Genomic DNA, 20,101 nt, shown 5'->3' on the forward strand with positions numbered 1-20,101 from the left:
GCGCTTAAAATTTTGACAGTTATAACTCCAACCCCATTTTGATTGGCCGTACAACTTGTAAATCCAATTTGTCATTGGTCAATTCCAATCAACTCATCATTTAATTGTGTAATTGTGTTTGTTTGTATATGGAATTGTTTTCCATGCGCGCATGTGTGCGCATGCGAATGGCAAATGTAACTTGTGCCTTTGCAAGAGTGCAGTGAAAAAAAAAAAATAAAATATTGCATTGAACAAGCTTAAAAATGGCCGTGTGAAATGGCAGCACGACGATCAGTGTTGACGAACCCTGAATCCCTAGCAGGGACAGTAAATACCGATCCATTAAGAGAACTTTTTGAAGCCTGTAAAACTGGTGATTTAGCAAGGGTGAAAAAATTAGTGACTCCGAAAACGGTCAATGCTCGTGATACTGCAGGTCGGAAATCAACTCCACTTCACTTTGCAGCTGGTGAGTAATATATATACACACATAGATTTTTTTTTCTCTCACACCCATTTAGTTTTCTCGTTTATATATTTTTTGTTTTTTTGTTTGAAATTAATATTAATTGACAATTTCTTTTTTTTAAAAAAGATATGGGAAGAAATAATAAAAATATTTTAGTTGAGTCACTCACCTTAACGGTTCATCGAACATCAAGGTGATTCTTTTCCTTTCCAACTAGATTATGTTGTCATTCGCTATGGTTTTAATTATGTCTGCATAGTAACAGTGAAAATTTCTATCTAAATTGATTATTTATTTCATTTATTTGTTTGAAATTGACAATAAATGTTTATAATATGTAATTTTTGTGATACTATTTACTTTTCTTTATAATCGTGTAATTGTTTAGATGTTTATTGTAAAATTTTAAACTATTCTCAGTCTTTATATTCTCTCTTGAATATTTATTTCTTGATATTGTTTGAATAAGGAAATGTAATTTGAAATTTAATAACTCGGTTTTTTTTAAAGACTGAAATGTAATTTAATATGAATGTTTTTTTCCCTGAAATTATTAGTTTCGAAAGAAGAGATTTAATTTAGAAATATGTTTTTTTAGTTGATTTTTATTTGAGATGTTGACATGATTGCTTTTTTACAGGTTACGGTAGACGAGACGTGGTTGAATTTTTACTTCTAGCTGGTGCATCGATACAGGCTCGTGACGATGGAGGACTTCATCCTTTACATAATGCCTGTTCCTTTGGTCACTATGACGTTGTAAGACTTTTATTAGAAGCAGGAGCCAATCCAAATACACGTGACAATTGGAATTATACACCATTACACGAGGCAGCTATTAAGGTAAAAGATAATCATTTTCCTATGCTCGTAAAAGTTATTATAACGGTAAACATTGATTGTAAACAAAAATATATAATTAATCTCAACGTGAAAATAATCTATTCGACATTGGATTAAATTATTCGCAACTAAAGATCAATTTTATTAACAGGGTTGCGACAGATTAGGGAATTCTGGGAAAAGTCAGGAAATGTAGAATCGGTCAGGGAAATCAGGGTAAAGTCAGGGATTTTTATTAAAAGTAATTGAAAAAATTAAATTTTTAGAATTCATAAGAAAATTCTGAATTTTTGTGTCTTTTTTGTCTGCCACATAAACTATGAAATTAGCACGAATTTTAATACAAAACCTCCAATTTTTTCTATTACTGACAAGAATTTTATTTTAAATAACTTAATTCTTGAAGAACAATCAGAAAATTATTATTTATAAATTATTTAATGAATAATTTAATTTTCCTTAAATATTTCAAAATTAATTGAATTCTAAAAGAGTTGCGTTTACAATTTACATAAATAGATGAAATTCAAAAGTTTTTAGTTTTAAATTTTATAAAATTACAATTTTGAATCAATTTAATTAAAAATTTTAAAGAACTTAGTTTTTTGGAAAATTTTAAATAATAATTCAAATTCTTCGTGAATTAGTAAAATTTTTAAATATGTATTTAATTAGTTATTAAAAATAATAGATTTATAGAAGAATTTTAGTTGAAAACACTAAAAAAAATTTCATTTTTAAATTTCATTTTGATTGCAGAAATTCAATTATTTTCAAAAGTAATAAAATTCTTCGCAAAAATTCAATTATGTTCAAAAATTATTTAAAAATTCTAGTCAAAATTTCAATTATCTTTATAAAGAATAAAATTCTTCTCCGAAATTCAATTATTTTTAAAAGTTTTATTAAAATTCTTGTCAAAATTTCAATTATTTTCAAAAATTGTCCTCAATTCAATGATTTTCAATATCTACTATTTTAATAAAATTTTCCAACAGAATTCAATTACCTTTAAAAATGCCAATAAAATTCTTCACAAGAATTCAATTATTTTACGAAATAATAAAATTTTTCACGAAAATTCAATTATTTACATAAATAATAAAACTCATCACAGAATTTCAATTATTTTAAATACAATTTAAATCAAATTTCTCGAAAAATGGGATTATTCTGAAGATTTTTATTAAAATTTGACGAAACAATTCAATTATTTAAAATTTTGTTGATAAAATTCTTTAAAAAAATTCAATTTTAAGAAACATTTAATTATTCAATACATTATTTATTTTGTATTTAAATAATTGAATTTTCGTAGAATTTTCTAATAAAAATTGATTAAAAAATGAATTTTAATTAAAATTTTAGATAATAATTGAATATTAAAAGTATTATAGTCTGAATTTTTAGCAATAATTGAATTTTGAAAAGATTTTAAATTAAAATCTTTGAAAATGTAATTATTCTTAAAAAATTTACTAAAATTTGTCAAAAGAATTTAATTATTTAATAATTTGTTGATAAAATTCTTTATGAGAATTTATTCTTGTATTCAAATAATTCTAGTAGAATTTTTTAATAAAAATTTACTTGGAAATTTATTTCAGTTAAAATTTAAAATAATAATTGAATATTAAAATTTAATTGAATATTAAAATTATTAGCATCAATTCTGCAAAGTAATTGAATTTTGAAAAAGTTTCATATTATAGGTCAAATCTTTGGAAATTTGAATTTTCGTACTTTTAACTGTCAATTGTGTAGAATTACTTTTTTTGAAAAAGTTTAATTGAACTTTTTTGTGAAATTATTTGAAGTTTTTGTTTCCTAATATATATTTAATTGAAGAATTTCGGAATAGTCGAAATTTTTGGTAAATTTAAATTATAAGCAAATAAAATTTTAAATTCTCAAAGAACTTTTTCAAAAATTATTAAAAATAATTGATTTCAAGAAGAATTTTAGTTAAAAATTCTAGAAAATAATAATAATTGAATTGAAATGATGAAAATAATTCTGAAGAAGTTGCAGTAAAAATATTCTTATAATATGAAATAATGATTTAACACTCGGTCATCTTTAATTATTCTAAAACATGAAGAAATCGATTACTTCGAGTCGAAGACTCGGACTGATCGATATCTTCATGTTTGATAACAAAATATTTTTATAAATTATTAAATTTTAAAAGGTTTGAATTTTAATTTTTTGAAAATCTTAATTCCTATGGAAAAATAATAATTAAATATTAAATATTTATTGATAAAAAAGTTATTCTTGTTTTCGAATAATTTTACAATTAAAGAAATTCGTAAATAAATGTAAATAGAAATTCTTTTGAGTATCTAATTATTTTTAGAGTTAATCAGAATATTCTTTATGGCCAGGGAAAAATAAAAATTTTTATCTGAAAATTAGGGAAAAGTCAGGGAAAAACAAAATTAAATTTTTGTGGTAACCCTAATTAATTACCGAACAGAAGAATAATTATTTGTAATTTTTCCATTCTATAAATTTAGTTTATATTATTATTTAATTATTATTTTTTATTATTATGAAGATAAAATTGTCTTTGTATTTTTAAAATATTTTTTAGGATATAATTTATGTTTATTGTTTTATTTGTAATCTTTCCATTCTATGAATTTATTTTTTATTATTATGAAGATAAAATTGATATTGTATTTTTTTAACATTATTTTTTAGTTTAAAATTGACGTTTATTTTTTTTTTAAATATTTTAAATATTTTTTTAAATATTATTTTCAGGATAAAATATTGACGTTTGTCTAATTTATTCTTTTAACATTGTTTTCAGGGTAAAATTGACGTTTGTATTGCACTACTGCAACACGGAGCGGATTCGAATATTAGAAATACGGAAGGAAAAACAGCTCTGGATTTAGCGGATATAGCGACGAAGCCAGTATTGACGGGAGAATACAAAAAAGATGAACTATTAGAAGCAGCTAGATCGGGTAATGAAGAACGTCTCTTACAACTTTTAAATCCTTTGAATGTTAATTGTCACGCGAGTGACGGACGTCGATCAACTCCTCTACATTTAGCCGCAGGTTACAATCGGTCCAGGGTCGTTCAAATTTTACTGCAAAACGGAGCTGACGTTCACGCAAAAGATAAAGGGTACACTTTGATTTTTTCTTTTTTCGATCTAAATTTACTAATATTCCAATATTCCATTTCTTTTTTTACATTCTTTTTTACATTTTACATTTACATTTGGAATAATAATAATAAACTTCGCACTCATCTACTATTCGTCTTTTTGAAGAATTTTAAATTAAAATTTTGATAATAATTGAGATTTGCGAATCGTTTAAATTAAAACGAGTTTTTTTTTTGAGTCGTCAAAATTAATTTTCGTTAGCTACTTTTTTTTTTACTTTTTTTTGTCAGTTTTAAAGCTACTTTTTGCTTCTTTTTTTTAAAATAATTGTCGAGTGCGAAGCCTGTGATAATTATTATTTTAGAATAATTTTTGATTTTCTTATTGACAGAGGACTAGTGCCACTTCACAACGCTTGTTCGTATGGTCATTTCGACGTGACCGAGGCGTTGTTGAAGCACGGAGCAGCAGTTAACGCCAGTGATTTGTGGGCCTTTACTCCATTACACGAAGCAGCAAGTAAATCAAGAGCGGAGGTTTGTTCTCTTCTCTTGAGTGAAGGCGCCGATCCGACGCAATTAAATTGTCACAGTAAAAGTGCTATCGACGTTGCTCCAACCCTGGAGCTGCAAGAGAGATTAGCTTGTGAGTCTTGAGATCTTTTCAATTTTTGCTATTTTGTTTTTGTATTTTTTCTCTTTGTTATTGATACCTACGTTTCTTTTTTTTTTGTATTGCAGACGAATATAAAGGCCATTGCCTTTTAGATGCTTGTCGACAAGCAGATTCAACGAAATTGAAAAAATATTTATCACCAGAAGTGGTGAATTTTAAGCACCCTTATACTGGTGATACGCCTTTGCATTGTGCTGTCGCCTCGCCTTTTCCAAAAAGAAAGCAAATTATCGAAATTTTAATTAGAAAAAGTCCGACATTGAATGAGAAGAATAAGGACTTTCTTACGCCACTTCACGTCGCTGCCGATCATTCGCATTACGATGCTATGGATATTCTTTTAAGACACAACGCCAAAGTGAATGCACTGGATGGATTGGGACAAACCTCCTTGCACAGGTTTTTCAATTTTTACTATTTTACCAGAGAGGGAAAATCTATCTTTTATTTTATTTTACTTTACTTTTACTCTTAATTACTTTTAACCTTTATTTACTAACTTTTTCTCCGTTTGGCACTTGGAGAACTTAATTTAAATACAATTAAAAATGTTCCATTTGAAAGAAAAATGGATACATCAATTTTTCTATCAATAAATTGTACATAATTTGAAATTCAAATTCAAATTTTAGCATATTTTCAAATTGCACGCAATAATGATTAATTGATTCTTAATTGTCTGCAGATGTGCAAGAGAGGATAATGTACAGGCATGTAGAATTCTTTTATCGTACAATGTAGATCAATCAATAGTATCTCTTCAAGGATATACTGCAGCTCAAGTAGCCACCGAGAACGTTTTGAAAATTTTACAAGGTAATAAGCTGAAAATAACATTTTACTATTTTGCATGCTTCACCTTTTTGTTTCATTTTTTGCAATTATAATATTTTTATTATAAATTATTATTCATAATTTTTTTAGTAATAAGTATATTTTTTAAAAATATTTTTTATAATTTATAATATATTTTATTCAATTATTTTTTTAAATAATTTTTTATAATAAGTTTTCCACAAGTCAGGGAAAAATAAGAAAAAATGAATTTGAACAGAAAAATTAGGGAAATGTCAGGGAATTTTATCAAAAGTACTGGAAAAATATCAAATTTCTAGAATTATAACAAAAATTCTGGTTACTGGTGTTCAAAAATATTTTTGATAAACTTGAAAACCTTGAATTTTTTTTCACCTTCAAAACTTTTGAATCACAATGAATTTTAAAACAATACCATGACTTTTTCTTATTTATTGTAAATGGGTAATTAAATTTTAGAATAACTTTCATAAAGTTATTAATTATAATTAACTTAGAAAAGAATTTATTTAAACAAAATGGCAATTTTCATAAATAATTGAATTTTAGAAAGTTTTAATCTGCTTTTCAAAATTTTAAATGCCGTGTAAAAATAAGTACCTAATAATTAAATTTTTGTTTTAAAAATGATTTAAAACTTAAATAAAAACTGAAAATAATAATAATAAAATTTCTATTAATTCTTAAATCATTTTATTTAAATTGTTGGAAAAACTGACTTTCAGAGAAATTTTAATTAAATTGTTCTTGACTTTTTAAAAAAATGTAATTCAAAGAATTATTAGATGAATTAAGTATAATTATTAAATTCTTGAATTATTAATATTTTATCAATTAACATTTTATATTTCACAATTAAATTCTCTATCAACTTTAATTATTTTTAATTCAATTTCACAAAATTTCAATTAAAATTCCTTGGAAATTTGATTTTTTAAAAAATCTGTAATCAAATTCTCTAACAAACTTAATTATTTTCAATTCAATTTCTCAAAATTTTCATCAATTTGATAATTATTCTTAAAAAAAACTTTGCGAAATTAAATTTGAAATAATTAAATCTATTAGAGAATTTAATTGCATATTTAAAAAAATTGAATTTTCAAGATATTTTAATCTAATAATTGAAAGAATAATTAAAAATAATTAGATGAATTTAATTATTAATATTTTATGAATTAATATTTTATATTTCAAAAATAAATTGTCTATCAACTTGAACTATTTTCTATTCAATTTCACAAAATTTCAATTAAAATTCCTTGGAAATTTGATTTTTTTAAAAATCTGTAATCAAATTCTCTAACAAATTTCATTATTTTCCATTTAATTTCTCAAAATTTTCATCAATTTGATAATTATTCTTAAGAAAATTAAATAATTGAATTTTATAAAGAGTCACCAAATTCTTTTTAAAATTGAAATTTCGCAAAGTTTTATTTGCATTTCTGAAAAAGTAGGTTATTAAAATAATTCAATTTTACTTTTTAAAAATAATTGAATGTTTATAAACAAGTAATTGCAGATTTTCGAAATAATTGAATTTTTCTAGAATTCCATTAAAAATAATTGAATTTTTTAAAAGAATTTTATTGTAATTTTTTGAAATATTGAAATTTTTTGAAAATAATCTAGGGACAGTAATTAATTTTATTTTTAAAATTAGTAGACAACCTTAAAACTCTTGTAGCCTTCTCTGAACAAATGTTTTAAAGATATTTTATTAGAATTTTAATTTTTACTTGTAACAATAATAGGAATAAAAATTGCAACTTATTACAAAAATGTCAGCATATTTTTCAAATTAATTTTTATTAAATTATTTTTAGATCCACCAAATGGAACCGAAGACGTGGAGGCTCAACTTCTAGAGGCGAGTAAATCGGGCGATTTAACGGCAGTTGAGAGAATTCTTCAATCGAATCCTCATGCAGTGAATTGCCGCGATTTAGACGGACGACATTCAACCCCATTGCATTTTGCGGCGGGTTACAATCGTGTTCCGGTTGTGGAATATCTTCTAGCACATGGCGCTGACGTTCACGCTAAGGATAAAGGGTAACATCGTCTTAACTTGCCAGGAAAATTATTAATTAGACATTTAAAAAAGAATAATTCAACGGAGTTTATAAAATACTCTTTTTTTCTTTCTTCTTTTTAAATTCAACAATTAATTTCTAATGAGAATTGAATTTTTTTTTAATTAGCGGTTTGGTGCCACTTCACAATGCATGTTCCTACGGTCACTATGAAGTGACGGAACTTCTGGTGAAACATGGAGCGTCTGTTAATGTGGCGGACCTCTGGAAATTCACACCTTTACATGAAGCCGCAGCGAAGGGAAAGTGCGAAATTGTACGTCTTCTGCTGAGGCACGGGGCGGACGCGACAAAAAAGAATCGAGACGGTGCAACGCCTTTGGATCTCGTGAGAGAGGGAGATCAGGATGTTGCAGACCTTCTTAGAGGAAATAGCGCGTTATTGGACGCAGCGAAGAAAGGAAATCTCGCGAGAGTTCAAAGACTTGTTACTCCTGACAATATTAATTGTAGAGACGCACAGGGACGAAATAGTACGCCTCTACATTTAGCAGGTATGATGATTAACAAAAAAGAAAATATTTATCTATTTCGTCTAAAAACTATTTTCTCTTTTAGATCATTTTTATTACTTTTTCTTTCTTCCTTTATTTTTTTTCTTCTTTTCTCTCTTTCTTCAAATTCTTCTTTTCCCTCTTTCTTCAAATTCTTTTTTTTCTCTCTTTCTTCAAATTCTTCTTTTTTTCTATCTTTTTTCTTTCCTCTCTGAGGGTTGCCACAGGCTAGGGAATTCAGGGGAAAGTCAGAGAATTTTATGAAAAGAACAGGAAAAAATTAAATTTGTTTAAAATTCATAAGAAGATTCAGAATTTTTGTGCCTTTTTGTTTGCCTCATAAACTATGAAATTACCACGAATTCTAATACAAAACTTTCAATTTTTTCTATTTCTCACAATAATTTCTTTTTAAATAACTTAATTCTTTAAGAACTAAAAATTCTGAAGTTAGTTTTTATTTTTAATACACATTTAATGAATTATTAAAAATGATGGATTTATAGGAGAATTTTAGTTAAAAACACTAAAATAATTGAATTTTGGAGAAGTTACAAATGATTGCAAGAATTCAATTGTTTTCAAAAGTATCTAATAAAATTCTTCTCCAAAATTCAATTATTTTTAAAAAATTTAATAAAATTCTTGACAAAATTTCGATTATTTTCAAAAAATTCAATAAAATTTTTGGCAAAATTTCAATTATTTTCAAAAATTTTCCTTATTTCAATGATTTTGAATATCTGATATTTTAAAAAAATTCTCTAAAAGAATTCAATTATTATTTATTTATTTATTCAAATATATTATTAAAAAAAATTTAAGAAAATTTTACGCAAACATTTAATTATTTTCATATTCTTCTTAGAAATTCAATTATTTTCATAAATTTTATTACAATTTTTTTCCAAATGCAATTAGTTTAATAAATATCAATATTCAATACAAGAATTCAATTAGTTTCAAAAATATCAAAATTCTTCGCAGAATTTCAATTATTTTCAAAAATAATAAAATTCTTCGCAGAAATTCAATTATTTTCAATATTTTTTTCGAAACGCAATTTTTTTAATAACTAACAATATTTATCACAAGAATTCAATTATTTTCAGAAGAAATAAAATTCTTCGCAGAAATTCAATTATTTTCAAAATTTTTTTTTAAATTCTCGTCAAAATTTGAATTATTGTCATAAATAAGAAAAATTTTAACAGGAATTCAATTATTTAAAATAGAATTTGCATAATTTTATCGAAAAAATCAATTATTTAATATTTGTTTATAAAATTCTTCGCAATAATTTAATTACTTTCCATAATATTAAAATTCTTTTTAGGGATTCAATTATTTTCATTAATAATATTAAAACTCATTGCAGAATTGAATTTTTTGTAACAATTTCATCTGTATTCTTCGACGATTTTTCTTTTAAAAGTTTTATTAAAATTTGTCGAAAAAATACAATTATTCAAAATTTGTGTATCAAAATTCTTTATAAGAATTTAATTTTAAGAAACATTTAATTATTCAATAAATTATTTATTTTTGTATTTAAATAATTTAATTCTCATAGAATTTTCTAATAAAAATTGATTTAAAAATGAATTTCAGTTAAAGTTTTAAATCAATTTTGAGAAATATTTGAATTTTTAACAGTTTTCAGATTAAAATCTTTGATAAACTGAATTTTTTTATCTTTTAAGTAACAATTCTATAGAAGTAATTTTTTTGTGAAATTATTTGAAGTTTTTATTTTCTAATATACATATATTTAAATTGAAGAATTGCCGAATAATCGAAATTTTTGTAAAATTGAATTGTTAACAAATGGATTTGATAATTCTTAAAGAACTTTTTCAAAAATTATTGAAAATAATTGATTTAGGAACGAATTTTAGTTGAAAGTTCTAGAAAATAATAATTAAATGGAAATGATGAAAATAATTTTCAAGAAGTTTTAGTAACAATATTCTTATAATATAAAATATTAATTCATTACTCGGTCATCTTTAATTATTATAAAACAGGAAGAAATCGATCACTCCGAGTCGAAGACTCGGAGTTATCGATTTGTTCATGTTTTATATTTCTTATAAGTTGTTGAATTTCAAAGAGGTTTGAATTTGAATCTTTTGAAGAATTTTAATTCCTATGAAACAATATTAATGATTAAATTTATATTTGAAAGAAATAAATCTCTTGATGTTTTCGAATAATTTTACAATTAAAGAAATTTTTAAGTAAATATAATAGAACATTTTTTTATTATCTAATAATTCTTAGACTGAATCAATATATTCTTTAGGGTCTCAGAAAAAAAGTCAAAATTTTGTCTGGAAATCAGGGAAAAACAAAAATTAAAATTTGTGGCAACTCTGAGTCTCTTTTTTCCCTTATTCCTTCTTTCAATTTTGATTTTCATTGAGCGAAAAATTACTATAATAATTGAAATATTTTTCAGCTGGGTACAATAATTTAGATGTAGCGGAATTTTTATTAGAGCGAGGAGCTGATGTGAATGCACAAGACAAAGGTGGTTTGATTCCTTTGCACAATGCCTCGAGCTATGGCCATTTGGACATAGCTGCATTATTAATAAAATATAATACGGTGGTAAATGCAACTGATAAATGGGGCTTTACACCATTGCATGAGGCTGCACAAAAGGGTCGAACACAGTTGTGTGCTCTACTTCTCGCTCATGGAGCTGATACATTTTTGAAAAATCAAGAAGGACAAACGCCCGTTGATTTGGCGAGTGCCGATGATGTTAGATGTTTATTGCAAGACGCAATGGCATCGCAACAGGTCGTACCATCGATGCCTTCGACGAATGTCAATAATGTTGTTGGTACCAGTAGATCTCCGAGTATTGTAGCAGGTATTTTTTTCATTCACCAAATTTATTTACAGACGAAAAACATTTTATTATTGTAATGTTTACAGGGCTCGAACTGGGTTCGTAAATTTGCTTTAAGTCCGTAAAAGTCAGTTTTTTGAACATGAAGAAAAATTTAATTTATAGTTTTAAGTAAAATTTTCTCTAATTTGGCTCGGGATGGTTATATTTTTTATTTTTTTTGTTTGTTATAATTTTGTATTTTTTCATTTTTGGTCCGTAAAGTATCCGTATTTTGAAATACTTTCACTGGTTCGAGCCCTGTATTTATTATCATTCAATTATAATTTTATTATAATTCAATTTAATCATTATGTTTCATTATGAATCAGCTGTAAAATTTTCTATTTTCTAAAACGTTTTCTCAGTTCCAGTTTCACCTCCACCATCATTAACGCAAGAGACTGTAATATTACCGTCCGGCGCAGCAATAACATTGTGCGTACCAATTGCTCGCCCATCATCATGCATAAGTCCCATGACGTCTTCGGAACAAAATTCAGATCGTGACGGAAAAGACGATGAACGTAGTGCCAGTAATGCGATTACGAATATTTCGGGTTTTTTGCAAAGTCTCGGTTTAGATCATCTTCTCGAGCTGTTTGAACACGAGCAGATAACACTCGACATTCTCGCCGAAATGGGTCACGAGGATTTGAAGGATGTTGGAGTCAATGCTTATGGTTATCGACATAAATTGATCAAGGGAATGGATAAATTATTGAGTTCAGCTGCCGGCTCGATATGGCCGCCTTCGGCTAATCCAGGAACACTTTTGGTTGATCTCTTGACGGACGACAAGGAATTTTTGGCTGTTGAGGAGGAGATGCAAAATACTATTCGCGAGCATCGGGATAATGGTATTTCGGGTGGTATTTTCTCGAGATACAATATTGTCAGAGTGAGTAGAAAAATTATAATGTAATTTTAAAAAGTAATGGAAATTTAATTTTTTGTTTCCGATAATTAGTAATTTTTTATTTTTTTTCTGATATGGATTCAAATTTTTTGATTTTGGTAAATATTAATTTCAAATTTATAAAATATTTTGTTTGGGAATTTTTCCTAGCGACTGGAAAAAATAATTCATGACCGAAGAATAGCAGGGAATTTATTTTTGGAAAAGAAGTGGTCGCCCTGTAATTATTTATATTCTATTATAACAAATGAGAAAGTACTAAATTTCTTTTTACTATTTTTGGGAATAGATTCAAAAAGTGCAAAACCGAAAATTGTGGGAGCGTTACGCACATAGGCGACAGGAGGTGGCGGAGGAAGTTGGAGCCGCTGCACCTACTTCACCGAGTTCGTTGACGAGGATCACGTCAAATTTGTCGTTACCACAGGCGAATGAAAGAATGCTCTTTCACGGTAGTCCTTTTATCAACGCAATTGTTCAAAAAGGATTCGACGAACGACACGCCTACATCGGCGGAATGTTCGGAGCTGGAATTTATTTCGCCGAGCATAGCAGCAAAAGTAATCAATATGTTTATGGAATTTGCGGCGGTACCGGTTGTCCTGCTCACAAGGATCGAAGTTGCTACATCTGTCACAGGTAACAAAAATAATAATAATTGTGTTTTTCAAATCAAAATATGAAAAAATACAAAACAAAATTTATTTGAAAATTACAATTTTAAATTTTACAAAAAATTAGAATTAAAGTTTTTATCGATATGAGTCCAGGCTTCGCTCTCATCTACTAAAATCTACTATTTACTACTTTTTTACATTATGCTACTATTTAGGTACATTTTTTTAGATTTCAGCCACTAAAAGCTACTATTTCGGTCTTTTTTCGAAGAATTTCAATTATCATTAATACTATTTTAAAGTAATTAATCAAAAAAATTCAATTATTTGCACAAATAAAATTTTCCACAAGAATTGAACTATTTAAAATAAAATTTTCATAATATTTATTGTATTTTGAAAAAATTAATTATTTAAAACAATGTTTATAAAATTCTTATAAAGAAATTCAATTGTTTTCAAAAATACCATAATTTTTCACACAAATTCAATTCTTTTTAAACATTTTATTAAAATTTTTCGCAATAATTCAATTATTTTCATAAATAATAAAATTCTTCTCAGGAATTCAATTATTTTTGAAAATTTTAATAAAATTCTTAGCAACTATTCAATAATTTTTATAAAAAATAAAATTCATCGCAGGATTTCAATTATTTTTAACAAAATTTTACAGGAATTTACTTAAAAATTTAATTATAATTCCTCGAAAAAATCAATTATATAAAAAAATGTTTTTTTGAAATTCTTTGGAAGAATTCGATTATTTACAAAAATATTAGAATTGTTCACAGGAATTCAATTATTTTCAAATATTTTAATAAAATTTTTCAACAGAAATCAATTATTATAACAAAATTATTCTCGAAAATTCAATTATTTTGAGGCATTTTAATAAAATTCTTTGCAAAATTCAATTATTTTCATGAATAACAATATTCATCACATGAATTCAATTATTTTTAAAAGTAATAAATTTCTTCTTGAAAATTCAATTATTTTAAAAAATTCTAATAAAATTTTCCGCAATATTCAATTATTTTGGAAAATATTAAGATTCTTCTCAGGAATATCATTATTTTTGAAAATTTTAGTCAAATTCTTAGCTATTCCATAATTTTCATAAAAAATAAAATTCATCGCAGGATTTCAATTATTTTTAACAAAATTTTACAGGAATTTACTTAAAAATTTAATTTCAATTCCTTGAAAAAATCAATTATATGAAAAAATGTTTTTTTTCAAATTCTTTGGAAGAATTCAATTATTTTCAAAAAATATTAGAATTTTTCACAGGAATTCAATTATTTTCAAATATTTTAATAAAATTTTTCGAAAGAAATCAATTATTTTAAATACAATTGTAATTAAATTTTTTTGAAATAATTCAATTATTCTTTTAGATTTTAGTAAAATTTTTCCCCGAGAATTCAATTATTTTCATAAATAATTCTTCGAACGAATTCAATTAGATCGATAAATGACAAAATTATTCTCGAAAATTCAACTATTTTGAGTTATTTTAATAAAATTGTTTGAAAAATTTAATTATTTTCGTAAATAACAATATTCATCACAAGAATTCAATTTTTTTTGAAGTAATAAATTTTTTCTTTGAAATTCAATTTATTAAAAAAATTCTAATAAAATCATTCGCAAGAATTCAATTATTTTCATAAATAATACAATGCTTTTTAGGAATTAAATTACTTTTTAAAAAATTTAATAAAATACAACACAGACATTCAATTATTGTCAAAAATTTTAATAGAATTATTTATAAAATTTAATTATTTTTAAAATCTTTTCGCAATTAAATGATTTTCAATATCTACTATCTTTATAAAATTTTCAAATAGAATTCAATTATTTTAGAAATTTTTTGTAAAGATCTGCTTAAGAATTCAATTATTTTCATGAAAATAGGTAATAAAAATTTCTCAGGAATTCAATTATGTATTTAAATTAGAATTTGCACAAAATTAGTCGAAAGAAATCAATTATTTAAAAATTTTAATAAAATTCTTCCCAAGAATTAAATTATTTATATAAATATTTAAATTTTTTCATGAATAATAAAATTTGTTGCAGGAATTCAATTTATTAGCAGGTTAAGAGAGAAGTAAATATTTTTGATGAAAATTAGGAAAAAGTCAGGAAAAATAAAATATAGAATGGAATTTTTGTCAGCTTTATAAAGTGTCTAAAATTATTTTTTTGGTTGTCAAGTTTAATTTTTCGATAGCTATTTTTTTACTACTTTTTGCTTTCTCATAAAGGAAGCCTTATAGTGATGTCGATTTCCGAATTTTTTAGAATCAATTATTTTTACAAATTTTCAAGTGTAGTATATATAATTCGTCGAGAGGAACAAATGTCCGGATGTATGTGTGTATGTGTGTGTGTGTGTGTGTGTGTGTGTGTGTGTGTGTGTGTGTATGTCACCGATTCTTGTGGACAAATTTTCTCTTACACGTCTTGATGGATTTTGATAAAATTTTGTAGGTGTATTACGATCATGAATACTAAAAATCAGACAGAAGGATTTTCAAAAATATCTAAAAAAAAAAATTTTTTCAACAATTTTTTAATTTTTGAAAAAATTAATTTTTGGATTTTTTGAAATAACTTTTTTTTATATTAAAATTTTTATTAATTCTTGTCAAAATTGCATTCCTGACATAAAAACGAATCAATTCATGTATATAAAGTATATATTTTATCAAAATTTATAGAATTAATAAATATTTTAATTTTTCACAAAAAATTGAAATTTTGTATTTTTTGACATTTTATCATAACACTTTAAAATAATTATTCTAAAATAAAAAATTAAACAATTGGTATATATTATATTGAGGAAGCTTAATGATCATGAAATGAACAACTTGTTTATTACTTTTTTTAGACTGAAAACTACTTTTTGATACTTTATTAAAATTAATTATTGAGTGCGAAATCTGTATGAGGGAGAAAGTTAAATATTCTTTTTGTAAATCAGGGTAAATTCAGAGAAATTGACTATTGCTCCTTAAATTCGATCCGAGATCTGACTTTATTGATAATCCAATTTTATTTATTTTGTAAATATTTATTTAATTTATTAACATTTTTTCTTTCTTACAGGCATTTATTACTCTGCCGTGTAACACTCGGCAAATCATTCCTGCAATTTTCGGCAATGAAAATGGCGCACGCACCACCAGGACATCACAGTGTAATGGGCCGGCCATCGCAAGGTGGCCTCGTGTTCCCCGAATATGTCGTCTATAGAGGTGAGCAGGCATATCCTGAATATTTGATAACCTATCAAATCGTTCGACCCGAGCAAGAAACTGGAGGATCAGGCGAGGGAAGCGAGGAACGGTGATCGCAAGAGACTGGCCCAGCGGCACAATTGCGTCGTCTCTGCTGTTGTCAGAGATCAAGGGCATGCGATTCATTGTCCTAGATCTCTTCTATAAATAATATACATAAATATTTGATCTCGAAGCTTTTTCATCGCCTCCGCCTCATTAAAGGATGAACTTCTCCTTTTCGCTTGAGATATTGAACTGCATTTCTGTGATCCCCTCTAATTATTCGCGTCTTCGAACAGTTTTTTCGTTACCAAAATTAACAAAAAAAAAAAAAAAAAGTTTCCTCCACGAGGAAGCAAAAAGCGAAAAAAGGAATGACGCGATCTTCTAATTGTGTGATTTAAAAAAAAAACGAAAAGAGAATGTAAAAGAGATGTAAAAAATTCTGGAAAAATTGAGGATATCAGTAAAATTGAAATTTTCATTTTATTGATAAATACAATTTTTATTTAATACGTAGTTTTTTTTTACTAAACTACATTTCGTTTGAATTTTTAAATACATCTCACTAGAGAAATAGATAATTTTTCTTTTAATTCCAGTTTATAGATAAAATTTAATGTAAAATATTTAAAGAAAATTAAAATTTTTAATTAAATTTAAAATTTAAAGAAATTTAAACATAATTTAAAGGTAATTTAAAGAAAATTTATTATTGTGAAAAATAATGCAATGAAATACAATTTCTTTTAGCTTTATTTATTTATTAATTAATTAATTAATTGGTGCTGTGTAAAGGATATTATGATTTGGGAAAAAACGAAAAATTAGTAGATTTAAGGAAATGATGACTTCTCTTTTTTTATTGTGTGCACTTTCAAAAAGTTCTTTTTTTAAAAAAGAGAGAATGTTATCTATTTTTAATTGATATTTTTAAACTTAGAAGTAGATTTAAAAAAAAAGAGAGAACAAAAAGATGTAAGAATTTTTTGTGAAAAATGTAATTTTTCAAACACTGCCTGGCTGTGACCTTGGAAAGTTTGAAAGTCAAATAAATATTCTAAGCAATAGAAAATTTTATTTTAAATATTTTAAAGAAAAAAATTATTAAATATGTAGAGAATTCATCTAGATAAAAAAGAATAATAATAATTAATAATTTAAAAAATAATATTGTAGGGCAATAATCGGGGAAAATAAAATCTCAATTTTTCCAAAGTTTCCATTCTAAAACTGAGTGCTGCATCTCTAGTCACGTTTATTTTATGTATCTCGTTTAATGGGGTACATCAAGTTTAAAAAAAAATTCAACTCTTTCTGTAATATAATTTAGAAAAAGAGAAATTTTGTAATATAATTGAATTTACCAAATTTTTTTTTTTTTTTTTTGAATTTGTATAATATAATTTTTCTAAAAAGAATTTGCAAAAATTTAGTAAAAATGTTTTTCATGAATTTTTCCGTATTGTCCTCGAAGAAAAAAAAACGCTTAAAAAAGATCTCATTCGAAACGAAAATAAAATGCTTATTATTATCGGTTTTGAGAAATAATTTTTTGGGCATTCCATTTTTAATTCTATAATTGTTTTTTTCATTCTTTTTTCATCTAAAAATATATTTGCATTTCTGCCGATTATACTAAATATTGTATACATTATAGTAATGGAGTAAAGACTAAAAATAGAATAATTTTTCCTTTGACATCGAATTAAGCGCCATAGAGTTAAAGATTTAAAAAAGAATTGACGGAATGCATTTTTTTTCTGAAGGGTCGTATATTGTTTATACGTGTGTGTTACCCTGTATTGTTCTGTAATATAGACAAGTTTACTTGAAAAAAAAATTGTAAAATTATATTCCTAAAAAAGAAAGAAATTTCTTCGTCTAAAATTAAAAATTACGAAAATTATTGTAAACAATTGTAAAAGAGAGTAAAAATTGTTTTATATGCGAGAGGAATTCGTGAATGCTTTTGAAAATTAATTATAAATGTGGAATTCAATTCAGTTTCGTGTGTATAATGATTTAGTGTAAACTTCTCTATTAAATATATTATCAAATATTAATAATTAGAATTTTATTTATTGCAAAGAAAAAAAAATTCTACGAAATGGAATGTAATGAAATCTTTCCCCGAAAAATCTCATTTCCTTATTATTAATTTTTTATTTTAAAAAAAAAGTACGAAATCGCATTTGAAATGTTGAGCGGAAAAATTTGTCCTTGCAGAAAACAAAACAGGATGAAATATAAATTGCAAAGAAAGAGGAAAATTTTCATGTTTTGTAAATTGTTGTATAGTCTCGGGGAATTTATTTGTAAATGTTTTTATGTAGAATGAAAGGCGCCAGAGCGATGTTTTATCTTTGATGAAATTGAAAATTTTTTCTTTTTCGCGTGAAGTGAAATATTTTTTTTCTCAAAGATATAGGGTCAGGGAAAATTCACCGAGAGAGAGAGAGCGAATTCTTTTAATGATTTTGCAGGATAAAATTTTATCATTATCAATACCAAGCAATAGGAAGTAAACTTTAGCACAAAACAGTCAATTAAATAAATATAAACATGCAATTTCATTATTCACGCAGTAAGACAAATAAAAAAAATAATCAATAAAAAATACCATCCAGGAAAAATTGTAAAATCTATTCCTACAAATTTTCATTGTGATATGAATAATTAATAATAATTAATCAAAAATTTGTTGAATGATGATTAATAAAGAGACACTAAGATTTTAATAGATTCTTCAATATTACATCAATTTTATCAATTTCTCTGGAAATTTATTTATAGATTCATTGGACAGAAATAAAATGATTAATAAAAAAGCCTGATCAATATATACCTATATTTTCTAAATGAGCAAAAAAAAAAAAAAAAAAAGAATAAAAGCAGATCGTTAGCATTTTGATAACCCCGAATGGAGGTGAGGACAAAACATCGATAACTAATAAAATGAGAAAATGAGAATCTTCTTGGTCGCATGTTTTTGTTATTCTATGCTCTGATTGAAATAAGCCACTGATCTCACCCTAATCTATGATTATAATTGCGAAGAAGAAAGAAATTTTAACGTAATCGATTACGATCCTTTTATAAGCAAACAATTCAAGGTCAATTTGCATATATCAATATTGGAAAATTTTATTTATTTATTTTCATGTTAATTTAAAGAAAGAAAAAAAATTCTCACAGACAATTATTTATATATGTAATTGTACATTATTTTAATTGTCTAAAACATTTTCATGAAATACATATGTAAACATTTTTTTCTAAAATTATCAATATTATATTTTCAAAACAATTATTTTTTCTCTAAGGAAAGTGCATAATCCAAGAAAAATGATTTTTTCCACTGTTAATTAATAAATATTTATTGCAATATAGAGTTCAAGCTATTAAAATATTGATAATAAATAATAATTATTTTCTTCCTATAATTAATTAATAAATAAATCTAATTACAATTTACAAGATATTAAAATATCAATATTAATAATCATTGTATTCCGGTAATTTTAGTTTGAAGTTGGTTAGGGTTTGATTTTTGTTTCCTAACTTTTTAAATAATTTTTCTTTTTAAAATGTTTTAAATTTTAAAACTAATGTACTGAAAATCATTGAATTCTTGCAAAGTATTTATCAACAAATTTGAAAACAATTGAATTCATTTCAAGAACATTATCAACATTTTTTTCAATAATTGAATTCTTTCGAGAAAATGTAATTAAAATTTTATTGAAAATAATTTAATTCTTGGCAAGATTTTTATTAAAATTCTTTAAAACAATTGAATTGTTTTGAAAAATTTATTTCAATCTTTAGTTCCATTATTTAAAAAACTTTTAATAAAATT

At 24.8% G+C, this 20,101-nt stretch overlaps 1 protein-coding gene across 3 annotated transcripts; it reads left to right on the forward strand.

The window, feature by feature from the left end:
- The first annotated feature begins 153 nt into the window (after positions 1 to 153).
- On the forward strand, positions 154 to 16,758 carry LOC122502872 (poly [ADP-ribose] polymerase tankyrase). 3 transcript variants are annotated; one of them, XM_043613187.1, is made up of 13 exons: positions 154 to 451; positions 1,092 to 1,294; positions 4,113 to 4,272; positions 4,363 to 4,438; positions 4,813 to 5,066; positions 5,162 to 5,495; positions 5,782 to 5,912; positions 7,742 to 7,970; positions 8,120 to 8,505; positions 10,967 to 11,386; positions 11,773 to 12,305; positions 12,613 to 12,962; positions 16,067 to 16,758. In XM_043613187.1, the coding sequence occupies exons 1-13, from the start codon at positions 259 to 261 to the stop codon at positions 16,308 to 16,310; spliced, it is 3,513 nt and encodes a 1,170-aa protein (XP_043469122.1). In that variant the 5' UTR covers positions 154 to 258; the 3' UTR covers positions 16,311 to 16,758. The 3 variants fall into 3 exon arrangements, with proteins under 3 accessions (XP_043469122.1, XP_043469121.1, XP_043469123.1); XM_043613186.1 differs by having other exon boundaries at positions 4,113 to 4,438; positions 16,067 to 16,757; XM_043613188.1 differs by lacking the exon at positions 154 to 451 and adding an exon at positions 682 to 788 and having other exon boundaries at positions 4,113 to 4,438; positions 16,067 to 16,757.
- Positions 16,759 to 20,101: the final 3,343 nt, after the last annotated feature.

Source organism: Leptopilina heterotoma, unplaced genomic scaffold (genome assembly GCF_015476425.1).
Source record: "Leptopilina heterotoma isolate Lh14 unplaced genomic scaffold, ASM1547642v1 Lhet_24, whole genome shotgun sequence".
In the NCBI taxonomy this organism is placed as follows: Eukaryota; Metazoa; Arthropoda; class Insecta; order Hymenoptera; family Figitidae; genus Leptopilina; species Leptopilina heterotoma.